The 13,121-nt window shown below is 37.4% G+C and overlaps 1 protein-coding gene across 3 annotated transcripts in view; it reads right to left on the bottom strand.

The window, feature by feature from the left end:
* The window catches only part of LOC120526083 (protein eva-1 homolog A-like), a 258,671-nt gene that overhangs the window by 152,200 nt on the left and 93,350 nt on the right, over positions 1-13,121 (bottom strand). The window contains exon 3 of one of the 3 annotated variants that reach the window (XM_039748973.1): positions 1,452-1,575. The exons of the other annotated variants lie outside the window; for them this stretch is intronic. Within the exon in view, the coding sequence (XP_039604907.1) occupies positions 1,452-1,575 (124 nt within the window). The remainder of the gene's footprint in view (positions 1-1,451; positions 1,576-13,121) is intronic. 3 annotated transcript variants of the gene reach the window in all.

Here is a 13,121-nt window from a genome sequence, read left to right as displayed (position 1 = left end):
CTCTTCAATGATTAAGGTTTTAACATAAAAACTTGCTTTAAATCAAGACAAAGACAGAATTCAAAATAAAGAAGTCATCAAATTAATTTTGGCCTTGTTTATTTTGTGTTCTTTACTTAGAATTAAAAAGTGAAGGCTAGAAAGAGTGGCTCCCATTCAAGGTTTTACTGCAGAGCAGGGGTTGTAATTAAAAACTGTTGATTGAAGTAACAGAAAGACTGAACAGTGCCCCTTTTCTTTTTGATAACTTGAAAAGGCATTACAGATTTCTCCATATCTAGTGACAGTAAGTTTCACAAGAGAATTAAACTTGAAATCTAAAACTAGTAGAATGCATTAGCATTTGGCAAACTATCTATAATACAGACTATTAAAAGTTAACAATGTGAGCTCTACCTTTCTAAATATAAATATTAAAATGTTTACATAGATATATTTTTGTCTTTGTGATTTATAATTTTTGTTTCTTTCAGTTAGCCTTTTGTTGTTATATTTCTTTTTTAATTAATTATTTACCTGGCTATGGGTGGATTTTTACAGACAGGTACAGTATAAGATTTTTAAAAAGAAATCTACAAGCATATCTAACTTAATCAATAATGAACATGTAAAATGGACCCAGTGACCCTGGATTGAATACAGTAAGTGGTTTGGAAAATAGATTAACTGACTTCCATCTTGCACTAGTAATAAAAAATAAAACACTCTTTAATTAGCAACATGTCAAAGCAGTAAAGAGATTTACTGGCAAACATTTTTTTCCATTTCCATAATATGACTTCTTAGTTTATGTTATGATCAGTTATGATCAGGTTCTTCTCACTGAATGCATATTTATTCAGGTTTTAAGACTGTGTTTGACATATTCAAATCTGAATTCAAGACACAACCAAAGGTACTGCACTGCTTGGTATTTCTGACCCTGTTTTAGTTATTACAATTGTGAAGTCACATTCTTGTACAAGGAGCTGAAGTCTAACCATGAAATACTAAGTAAAGAGCAGGAACAAAACCTGGACCTATCACTCATCACATTCTTAAACACATCCACACCCACTTATGCCAAACAAATTAAACACATTTAAACTAAAACATACAGAATTGGGTACATGGTGAGAACTAACCCTGGAAGAGATACTAGTCCACAACAGGCCACATTCTCCCACACATGTACACTCTTTAAGAGACATATTTTACATGCAAATTCCATGAATAAGCAGGAACAAACGAGTGTACACATATTTTTAACCAACTCAAAAACAACAGAATATGAACCATACCTGTAGATCATGGAACTGTTAGGCATCAGTGTTAACCACTATAACAACCATATCATGTTCATGTGTATGTTAAAATAAATGACACTGTGATGCAAATAAAACAGCAGAACTCCATGGACAAAAGATGGCATTACACAAAGTTATGAGAGGACTTAAGGCAAAATCACTTACTTGGTCGGCATTTGTACCACACAATGAGGTATTTGCTTGTGCCAGGGCATGGGTCCACTCCAAAGAGTCTGCTGTTGACAAGAAGCTGGCAACTCCTTCTGTCTTGACACTCATCCAACATCTTCTAGAAGGGTAACATAAAAGATACAATGGTGTAGAGTATATCCTGTTCTTCAGTAGTATAAGAAACTAGCAAAATACCTGCGCTTCGCAGCGGAGAAGTAGTGTGTTAAAGAAGTAATGAAAAAGAAAAGGAAACATTATGAAAATAACGTAACATGATTGTCAATGTAATTGTTTTGTCACTGTTGTGAGTGATTGAGTGTCGCTGTCATATTCATATATATATACACATACACATATATACATATATATATACATATATACACATATATACATATCTACATATACACACATACATATACCTACACACACATATATAAACGTATATATACATATACATACATATCTGCATATATACATATACACACATATTATATATATATACATATATATACACTCTTTGGGGTGTGAGCAACTGTTGCTGGGGGTGCCAGAATCCATCAAGGAAGAAAAATGAAAAACATTATTTGTACAAAATCTTAATTAATTTATCCATTCCTAAATAATTAAATGGGCAGGCTATCTCGTATCAGTGCAATACGCTGCTTGTTAAACCAGGTGACTCCCGCTCTTACGTGCAAGTCTGCGTGGATATTATGAACTATCGAATCTGTTCAAATTCTATTTAAATTTTAAATAGAAGGAATTTTTATTTAGTCGACAGAAATATCTTTGGTACGAATGTAAGTTAAATGTAGGCATCATTGCATAAATTTTTCTTCACCATAGAAATGTAAAGAGTAAATTTGCCTTACATTCCAACTAAAGATATTTTTGTCGACTAAATAGAACTTGAAAAGATATATTTTTTCGAATGTGATCGCGCAATTCATATTGAGTTGACGCGCACTACATCGAGCCCACGTGCTATTGTGGTTTCGCCTGCGTGTCTCAATAAGTCACCCTCCCCTCGCTCTTACTTTTTTACTGTTCATCTAATGATTACACTGAGTATGGCTTTACCAAAACAATCATTGGTATCCATTATTCATAAAGGTTCAATTGGTGATCTGTCTTTCTGCGTTAACCGCATATTTTTTCATATGTCTCAAACCAAGGGGATGCGAGGGTAAAATGAAGTGCTGATATATATGTATGTGTGTGTATATATGTATATATATATATTGAAATAGTTTTACTGTGAAATAATGCAAAGAGTACGAGACACATGTTTCGCCCTAATTTTGAGGTCATCAGGCATACATACTCAGTGCACCCCCTCTCGGGAATCAAACCTTGGACGTCAGTGCTAGAGGCGAAGCCTCTTCCATTGCGCCACGGCGTGTGGTTTGTCTATTTGAGAGTATGTAGATTGGGGTATATATATACTGTATATATGTATTTAATGTTAGCTAAGACCCGGCACTTAAAAGTTTCTCTCACAGTTTCACTGAATTTGTGCCAAACACCACCCTGACCATCTCATCTTCGTCTGCATTAGCACAGTTCTTCACCCGTGAATATTTAGCAGCAGTGTTTCTATTGGATTGCCACTGATGGACGGCCTTATATGGGCAGGCACTAAATTACGTGGGAGGCGGAGTTACATTGAGCAGAAGTCTATTATAGTATATGGACGAAAAAATAGGTTCCAGTTATGACCATTGCGCGTAGAATTTCGAAATAAAACCTGCTTAACTTTTGTAAGTAAGCTGTAAGGAATGAGCCTGCCAAATTTCAGCCTTCTACCTACACGGGAAGTTGGAGAATTAGTGATGAGTGAGTGAGTCAGTGAGTGAGTGAGTGAGTGAGGGCTTTGCCTATTATTAGTATAGATAATACTATTAATGTATTAATAACCCTGGCTAAATACATTTTTTTTAACTATAGTGTAGTTGCCCTTAGTGTCCAACATCAAAAACCTAGCAACTGGTTATAGGTAGCTTATTAAAGAAATTTAAATGCTATTAAAAAATATTCATTGTTGAATTGTCACATCTAAAATTTATATCACAGTTTGTTTCACATCTTGTATTAAATGGTACACACCTATTCAAAACAGTTCATTTCTTTCATAGCAGATAAAGTGTATCCAAATCCTGCAATAATGACTTTTAAATGGTTCACAAATTCTCCATGTACAGTCAGGTTAGGGAGCATGCACTGGTAAAGCACACTGCCAAACCCACCACACGATGAAACACACAAAGGGATCCTGGTTGGCAAATCCCAGGCAGACACACAGTCCAGTCCCACCCTCCGGAAATGAACATCTATCTGCAGCAGCCAGGTGTTACGTGGGGATCCCCTTGGCCTGGTCCAGCCACTTGGGTCTTCAACAAAGAGGATTCTGTGCTCTGGATCACTGTCACCTGTAACTGACTCTCCCTCACAATGCAGGTAATATTCCTCATTCAGGACTCCGTGAGAAACTGCTCATTCAACACAAAGTCAAACCAGCAGTACCCAAGGATTCTCCAAAGAGACACAGTACCGAAGGAGTCCAGTCTTAGTCTCAGTTCACTGGATAGCGTCCATGACTCGCAACCATATAGCAAGACAGGAAGCACCAAGACTCTAAAGACTTGGACCTTTGTCCTTTTGCATAGCTATCTGGAGCCCCTTTCCAGTGACCTCATGACCCCCATGCTCTCCCAATCCGTCTACTGACTTCATAGGAAAAGTCACAAGAGATATGAATGTTGCCGCCAAGGTAAGAAAACTTCTGGACAAGGTCGACACTCTCTCCACACACAGACACACTGCAGATGGCTGTGCCCAAGAGGTCATTAAAGGCCTGGATCTTGGTTTTTACCTAGGACTCTTGCAAGCCCAGTGAATCAGACTCCTCGCTCAATCTCTTGAGAGTTCCAAACAGAGCCTGATTTGACTCTGCAAAGATCACAGCATTGTCTGCAAAGTCAAGATCCGTGAATCTTTCTTCACCAACAGATGTCCCACAGCCGCTGGACCCCAAAATTTTTCCCAACGCCATTTCCATGCAAGCACTGAACAGAGAAGGGGCAAGAACACACCTCTGACGAACCCCAGAATCAACTGGGAAAAACGTAGAGGTTCTGCCTCCACTCTGCACAGCACTCACAGTACAGTGAAATTTCAGAAAATGTACAGCAGATTTAATCCATTCTGAATCACACATTTTGAATCTCACAATGTGAAATGTGCACATGGTTGTGAAACCCTTCAAAAAGCAATAAAAAATACAGAAAAGGCAATAATAAAACACTTTAAAGGAACTGTGTTACACACTTGTAAACCATCTTGTTAAAGTCACTATATATCTCAGAAGCTGGTAGATTCTCAATAAAGAAAGTAATCATGCTGTGCAGAGTATAAGAGCTTATACAACATCCTTATTGGATCACAGTTCATATAAGCAGAACCATAGTTTAAACAAACTTGATGTGGACGCAAGCACAGAACGTTTTTATGCACTCAATTGTGATTTTTTCTCATATGTTACACAAATCAAATCTTTTTAGAAAAGTGTAAACAGTAATAAAAAACAAAGAATTAGAACTTTTTAGATCTGCTTAATATCACATTCTCATACAGATATACTGTAAGAGACTTGAATGTGACCTATGTTTGAATGCTTGAATCAGAATTTCACACTCTTGCACTCATCAATGCACTCAAAACAATAGCTAAAGTTTTTAATATTCTATTTCTTTTCATTATCATCATAAACTGATTTCCGAAATTGAAAACAATATTGAGTAGTGCAGCAGTCAGCATTTTGTTGGTGTTTCATGGTGGTCCCTTAGGCCGCATCTGTCTTACAAATTTGTTTTTATTGATTTTTCACATTTTGGCCAAATTACAGGTGTATACCTATAGGCATTAATACCAGATTTTAATCATAAAAAAATCAGATATTAGCCATAAATCTGAATTGAGTAACTTTTAGCTGCAGTATGAACATACCAAGAACTACCAATTGTTGCAACCTAACTTGCTGACCTACTTCCACTCTCAAAAACTGCTGACTGTTGAAAAAGCCCCAGTGCAAAACAGAAAAGTCAATTGTCTACTTCAGTTTTAACATTGCCTAAATGGCAATTAAACAGTAACTCCTGCCTGCGCAGAAATGCATCTTAGAATGTTAAAACACATGAGGTCATTTCTGATTATTTTTTTACAACTACAACATTTATTTATATAGTACATTTTCGTACAGCAATGTAGAGCAAAGTGCTTTACAAGATGACAAAAAAGAAAGAACACTTACAAATATGCAATATTATTAAAGAATAAATAACAACACAACAAGGTAAGATCAGAGTGCCAGGAGGACAGAAACAAAAATACTTAGGCTGGAGAAAAAAAAATCTGCAGGGGTTCCAAGGCTAATAGTCCCCCCAAACTCCACTTGACGTTCTACCTAACATAATTATTCCTAAATCAAACCTCATAGGTTTCATTGCGCTCATTTTATCTGATCTAAATTGCAAATACAGTATTCCGTTATGTGACCCCAGCTCTTTCACATACATTCTTGTTATCCAAGACAAACATGTTAGAGTAATTTATAAAAATTATTTGACCCATATCATTGACTGGAAGTGTATGCTGCACTGGACTGGCACTTTATCCATGTTTGTTGCCTACCTTGTGCTGGATCATACCTGGATTGAAAAATGAAAAATTAATGTAAAATATATTTTCCCTCTCATTAACTTACTGTAAAACAGTTTCTACATGCTACAAAGTAAAAAAAGGGCAAATAAAAATAAGATTGTTCTTTAAAAAATTAATTAGGCACCCATTTTGTTTATTCTATATTTTCCTTTTTGATTGCCTTTTCTCAAATAATTGTGGTCAAACCTCAAATATATGCTTCACTTTATAATTATAAAATTCACAGTGGAAAATGTTTTCAGCTGGTTTGAAAATGTACTATATAAGCAAGAAGTCTACCATACTTTTATTCATTTTGAGACAGTTCTCTACTAACAGCTACATAACATTTATAAAATACTGTAGAATACTTTAAAAACAGCTTGATTTACGGTATATACCTGGAAAGCAGTGAACTGCAAAAACTGATTTGCCTTGCAGAAGTGAATTCTAATACTGCATATTAGAAAGCTATTATATAGTAAACGAGTGGCAACCGCCACTAATCAGATTCTCCAATTCTTTGCTGCATATTCCAACAGGCTGGGGTTTACTTATTGGGCAATCAAAGAGGACTAGAACATAGTTGTAATGTGAAAAGTTAATTAAAAGGAAAATATTACAATAGATAACAAGAAACTTTAGAGAAGGTGGGTATACCTTCATAAATTGCAACTGAATCAAGGCCATGGCAGGTGGTGAGCTATACAAATACCTTAGGTTTACAAACAAACAAATTACTGTACAGTTACACAAAAATATACATAATGTCTTTTACAAATACTCAAAACACACCTACACGCACACCACACAATTAAAGTCCTCAATACATATGTCACACCAATTCTCACATTTTCCTTCAGAGTTATACAGTACATTCAGCAGGTTTCACTCCTTCTGCCCCAAGAAATCTCACCACAGAGTATTCTATACTCATTTTCATTTAACCTTGGCTTCAAGTAGACTAACAGCAGAGCGCTGCACTGTGCATGTTCAAACTACCCATAAGCAATCATGATAGATAGATAGATAGATAGATAGATAGATAGATAGATAGATAGATAGATAGATAGATAGATAGATAGATAGATAGATAGATACTTTATTAATCCCAAGGGGAAATTCACATAATCCAGCAGCAGTATACTGATACAAAGAAACAATATTAAATTAAATAGTAATAAAAATGAAAAAAATTAAAATAAAAATAAAAAATAAATATAAAAATGTGTTGTAGTGCATTAGCTTATATCCATTGCAGTTACCACATAATTTTCAAATTGCCTTTACTTTTTGATTTACCCCCGTATAAAAGTATCCATCCATACATTTTCAAAACCTGATTAATCCATCAAGTTCAAAGATTGCTGGAGTCTATCCAGGCTGCAGTGGGTGAAAGGCAGAGACTGTCCTTCAACGGGCATCCTTATGCAAGAACTCATCAGACCAATGTTGGAGCTAGCAAGTCATTTATGCACATCTTATGTGAGGTTGCCAAGAGAAGAAAGGAAAAAAAACTACAAAGTGGTGGGAAGAATAGAAAAACTCCACACAGATAATGATAAATGCATGCGTTGTAAAAGTAATTTATTTTACTTATCTTTGATGTGTGTTATCATGTCATCAAAAACATGCATAAAATCTAATCATAATAAATCAATATACACATCAACATTTTTATCATTAAGATCCCATGTGACATTTGAGAATAACCATACTCCAAACTGGATAATTATGTGAGGATCATGGATAGAACGTTTTCATATTTTCTATAACTATTGTCAGAGATGGCTGGGGTGGCGACCTGGCCGGGACGCCCAGGAGGACCGGAGGAGGGCATATGCCTTCCCCAGACCATGTGGGGGCAACCGCCCTGGTACCTTTGGGGCCACGGGTACAGAGCTTTGAAGCTCAACCCTGTAGGGGCCCGTGATCACCGCCAGGGGGCTGGGAGGAAGAAGAGCAGGGACACCCAGAGTGCTTCCAGGGATGCAGCGGGCACTTCCGCCACACTGGGGTGTGTCGGTGGAAGATTGCCGGGAAACACCTGGAGCACATCTGGGCGATTATAAAAGGGGCCGCCTCCCTTCATTCAGGACTTGAGTCAGGTGGAAGAGGATGAGGTCTGGAGGAGAGGCAAAGAGGCGGCCTGAAGAAAGTATAGCACTGTGAAGGCCAGGACTTTGGGGGGGTGTAGTGGGTTGTGTGGCACTTAAGACTTGTAAATATTAGTTATAAATAAACGTGTGGTGGTGATTAGTAACATGTCTACCTGTCTGTGTCCGAGGCTTGTTCCACACTATATACAGTAGTTGCAAGTGTGGCATTTTAAGCAGTAGAACAGTGGGCCGATGAATGAGAAGAGGAGATGCCAGCAGACTTAATAAGTTAATTCTAAAATCTTACCTGCACCCTTTGAAGTTAGCAGAAGTAAGAGGGACATTGCCTAAGCTATGAGCAATGCCTCATACTCGTTGCATGACATTCAGGTCACAGCACCTTCATTCAACCAAGCTCTAAGGAGTGCTATCTTTTGTCTCATTTACCAGCTGCCATCAGATGACATTATGCCTAGACTATGTTTGTTGTGCAATTTTATTATCCACTGCAGGACCCATTCATGTGCACACACACTCACACTTACATGCCGCCATTTTACAATCACCAATTACCCCATCATGTGCATCTTTGGGGATGGGGGAGGAAAACCCATTGGAAGAATATGAAAACCTCATAGAAACAATTAATAGTATGCAGATTCAAATTTGATTATGGATATATTCATTTATTTATGTATTTATAATACTGTTCCAACATAATGTGAATTCTGTGTAATTTGCATGCATCAGCTACTATAGCACTGCAGTTTCCCTTTGGGAGCTTTCAATGTACCAGTTTTATTTATGTAGTTAACCTAATAACCCTTAGCCTCATAAAATAGAAGTAAGATCTTTGGTTGACAATGTTATGGTTTAAACATTTAGGAATAGATGGAATATATTTTCATGTATTTTTCATGGTATAATCCTCTTTTTGTTAATATGAAAATCAATTTTCATTTTCGTTTAATGATATTGAAACACCATCTTGTGTTTTGTTTTGGGTAATGGTCACCACCATTTTGTGATTCACTGTAGTGGCCACTGCTATCTTGCTGTAGCCTCAACATTACCATCACACTCCTCATAGCGTGCAAGAACATGTGACATTATTCATAGGCGACTACTTAAGAGCAGCAACAGGTACCTGTCCTAGTCCAAGATTTTGGAACAACATAACTAAATCTTTTGAGTCTTCTAGATATAAAGGGAGGAGAAGCCAGATAGGAATCTTTTGGATGTATTTTTTGACCTTGAATTTTTTTATGCATAATGTGATTTGACATTTGTTACCCTTAATTTCCTGTTTACCTGGCCACTCTTTTGCCTGGTCCTTTTTACTAACTCCTTTTCCTGATCCAATCTATGAATCTTTGTCCTTCAGGATGGCATTACTTGAATCACAGCAGACACTAATAAAAAGAGACTGAAACAACCAAGTACATAGAAATTGTTCTGATGTTCAAAATTTAGAAATATTATACAATGATACAAGTTACTGAAAGCATTTCTGTAGGTCCAAGAAACTTTGGGGCCTGCCCTATATGTCTTATTAGAAAGATCATGCACGGCTGATTTCTTTGTGCTGAACATCAAGTATCACATGTCTGCAGTAAATTCATTTTATGAACAGGAAAAAAAACTAACACACACCAACACATAAGTAGGATTCCATTTATCAGACAGACTAGACAAACCACAACCAGAGCATTGGCATTAATACTAAGAGCAGATTACAGGGTTTCTGCACTCCAACAAAAACCTCAAATTACAACAATCACAGTTCAGGATATGAATCATCACTTTTCACAACTTTAAACCCTTAAACATAACATAATTTTGTTTTCACAGGAAAATGACATGATGTCTGAAAGTTGCTTGATTTAAATGTACTAATACAACTAATCTACTGGAAATGAAAAAAATACATCAAGAAAGACTATGCTCGGACTGGGAATTGTGACACCCTGTGTAGTGGAAAGGTTGGAACCAGACTACACACTGGGTGTTCTGCAGTTTGGGACCGACCGAGATCAGAATCGACAGATGGCTGTCATGGACACACAGACACAAAAATGTTGTATTTCCAAGTGGCATAGGTGTCTGACTTTTAAAAGAACCTATGAACTCAAGCCAGAAGAGGATGTTTTAAGGACTTAGAACTTTTTAATGGACATTTATTTATTGCTGATCTTAATTGTCATTTTAAAGCTGTTTTACAAGGGGAGCTTAGGTTTGTTTTACAAAAGGGTTGGTTTTAGTGCTTTTATTGTTTTTAGTGCAGCGCAGGGCCATGCCACTGACCTGGACCACCAGTTGCACTGGGTTGGTTGAGGCATGGAGCCTTCCCGTGCAACTGGAGACTTAAGGGGGGGGCGGTATGTGATATAGCAGGTCTGCGGCTCACATAAAGGTGGATGGTTTTTAAATAAATAATTGCACGCTGAATGTGGAGGCTTCAATCAGGCATGGGTTGAACCGCAAACATGCATCGCTCAAAGAACGGTGCAGGATACCTTGCTGATTGCGAGGCCATGTGTGAGTACGTGTGTCAGAGTTGATGTGCAATGCCAATCCTTACTCAAGAAAAGATCCCAGTCGTCTCATGGGAGAAAGACTTTCCGAGACTAGGGTCATAAAGCTTATGAACCGTTTCTGGACAAAGGCAGAATCGTAACAATTGCGTAAAGTCCAACAGAAGCTTCCACCTGCAGCTAAAGTCATTCGCGTCCTGAAGTACTGTAGTATTGCACATGTACTTTGTCAGTATGTCCATGTCAATCAAACATAGGAAGCTCTGCAGTCTATGTGTGACTTTACACTGTAGGAAGATAAGTAAATAAATCAAGATAAATTGGTAAATACCATTCAATCTGGCTTTTATATAAGTAACATATAAATGTTTTTTATATAAAGACCATCAAGAAACATAATAGCAAATGGAACTTTGCACGATACCTTGGCAAGCTCTGTAAGACCTGCTGTTTCGTTGAAGGACATGCTTGTGACAGATTCACTGGCAGGATGACGCACAACCTCTTGCTATTTCCATACGGTGCAATCTTTCTTGTGGGGAGGGTTTCTGTTCTCTTTCTTCAATGTAGAACCCTCATCCTCATCTGATTAATCTCTGTTATAGCACGTCTTTATTTGAAAACTAGCAGTGCCAGATCAGGGGGCGTGTGAACGTGACTGAGAGCATAAAACTGAATAATAAAAATAAATGCAAACTTTTACAAGTACCATAAATTTACACTGACTGTTACAAACTCGAATAAATCAAATAACAGCAGCTCACTACTCAAAATGGTAAATCTAGGAAGGTCCCCAGAATCAAACCCACAACCTATTGATTATGAGTCAGCAGTTCTTACCAGCATCAGTTCTTATAGTATCACCCAAGCGGTCGTGTCAGCATCATACTCTAACCCAATTTCTTTTTTTCTTTCATATTCTTGAATAAAAGTGCACTTGTTTTGTTATACAGTACTCTTACCTTTTGTGAAAGTGTTTATTTGATATTTGGACTTCAGTCTTCACATATTATATACGTCATGTCTACATTTTGTCAATTATTTCTAAAACATGAAAAACGTTTCTATTTTAGTTATATGTTCAACAATTCCTGCCTTGCATTTCCTGTCATCCTACATTTACAGTACATAGACCATTACAGACACAGTACACGCACGAAATGTACATTATCCAGATGACAGTATATTATTTATCCTCTACAATTCCAGGCACCTCACACCCAGATAAACAGACTTGAGCTCTGAGACTCTTCTGTGTGACTAGAGCTGTGTCAAAGCGGGGATGGGATAGCAGGCTGTTTGCTGCCCGTGCTACTTAACACATATGGAATCAAAGGTGCTCATGTCGAGGTGTGAAAGAATTTACGGTAGCCCAGGATTACAAGTTTTTTTGTAGGCTTCAGGGATTCGAGTATTAATTCCTTGGAGTGGGCAGCACTTTCACACCTGTGTTCTATTAGAACTGTGAGAATAAAAGGAGCCTGCAAGGGACAGTGAGCAAAAAGGAAAACAGATCATGGGGACAGCAGGAACCGGGACCAATGAAAGGATTGTGGTGACTGTCAGGTAGAAGTTTTCTCCTCCTGCAAGGTCCGGTCAGGTAAGAGAATAAGACGCAAGGTTCAAGGGAACCACCGGGGACTAATATGTAAAGAACAGATGCCTACCTTGAAATTTAAACCTCGCTTTTAATGGAATAATTTATTTGATTGATTTTAACCTCCACTATCACTTTTTTAAGGGGTTATTTATTCATTTATGGACTTTTGAACACTGCACTGTTTTGAACACTTTGTTTTGAATTGATTTCAATAAAAGCACTTATCACTTTCACAGTTACCCTTTGCTTTGTGTGTTGTGTCCTCATCCACTTGTTCATCCTTGGGTATGTTATCGGCGGTAGTGGGTTCAAGAGGCTCCCTGGAAGGATCCAGTAACAAAGGGCCAACCCTCACTGTCACAGGGATCCAAATCAATTTCATAGAACAAGAGATGGGAACGATTTTGGACTTTTTGCAGTATTTAGTAAAGACAAGAACCACTGGAGGTTTCTTTGAGCTTATAGAAAATCAAATGATTCCTGAGGGTCAGTCTGAATAAAGAATGGTAATATTCATTTATCTTAAAAACACAGCTAAATGTAAGCAACCAGATAAGAAAGAATGGAGCATACTGAGAACTGTCTTGTTTGTCTGTATAACAGAGGAGCTAAGCACCAATAGCATGAAGACACTTCAAGTGTTGAGAAGAAATTATGACCCAAATATTGATGTGTCACATTCTGCAAAGGCCAAATGAAAATGAAGAGGAAAACAAAGTTTTCCATTCCCAAC

The sequence above is a fragment of the Polypterus senegalus genome, chromosome 3, assembly GCF_016835505.1.
Source record: "Polypterus senegalus isolate Bchr_013 chromosome 3, ASM1683550v1, whole genome shotgun sequence".
NCBI lineage: Eukaryota > Metazoa > Chordata > Cladistia > Polypteriformes > Polypteridae > Polypterus > Polypterus senegalus.
The sequence above is the reverse complement of the archived record's forward strand: the minus strand, read 5'-3'. Positions and strand labels throughout refer to the sequence as shown.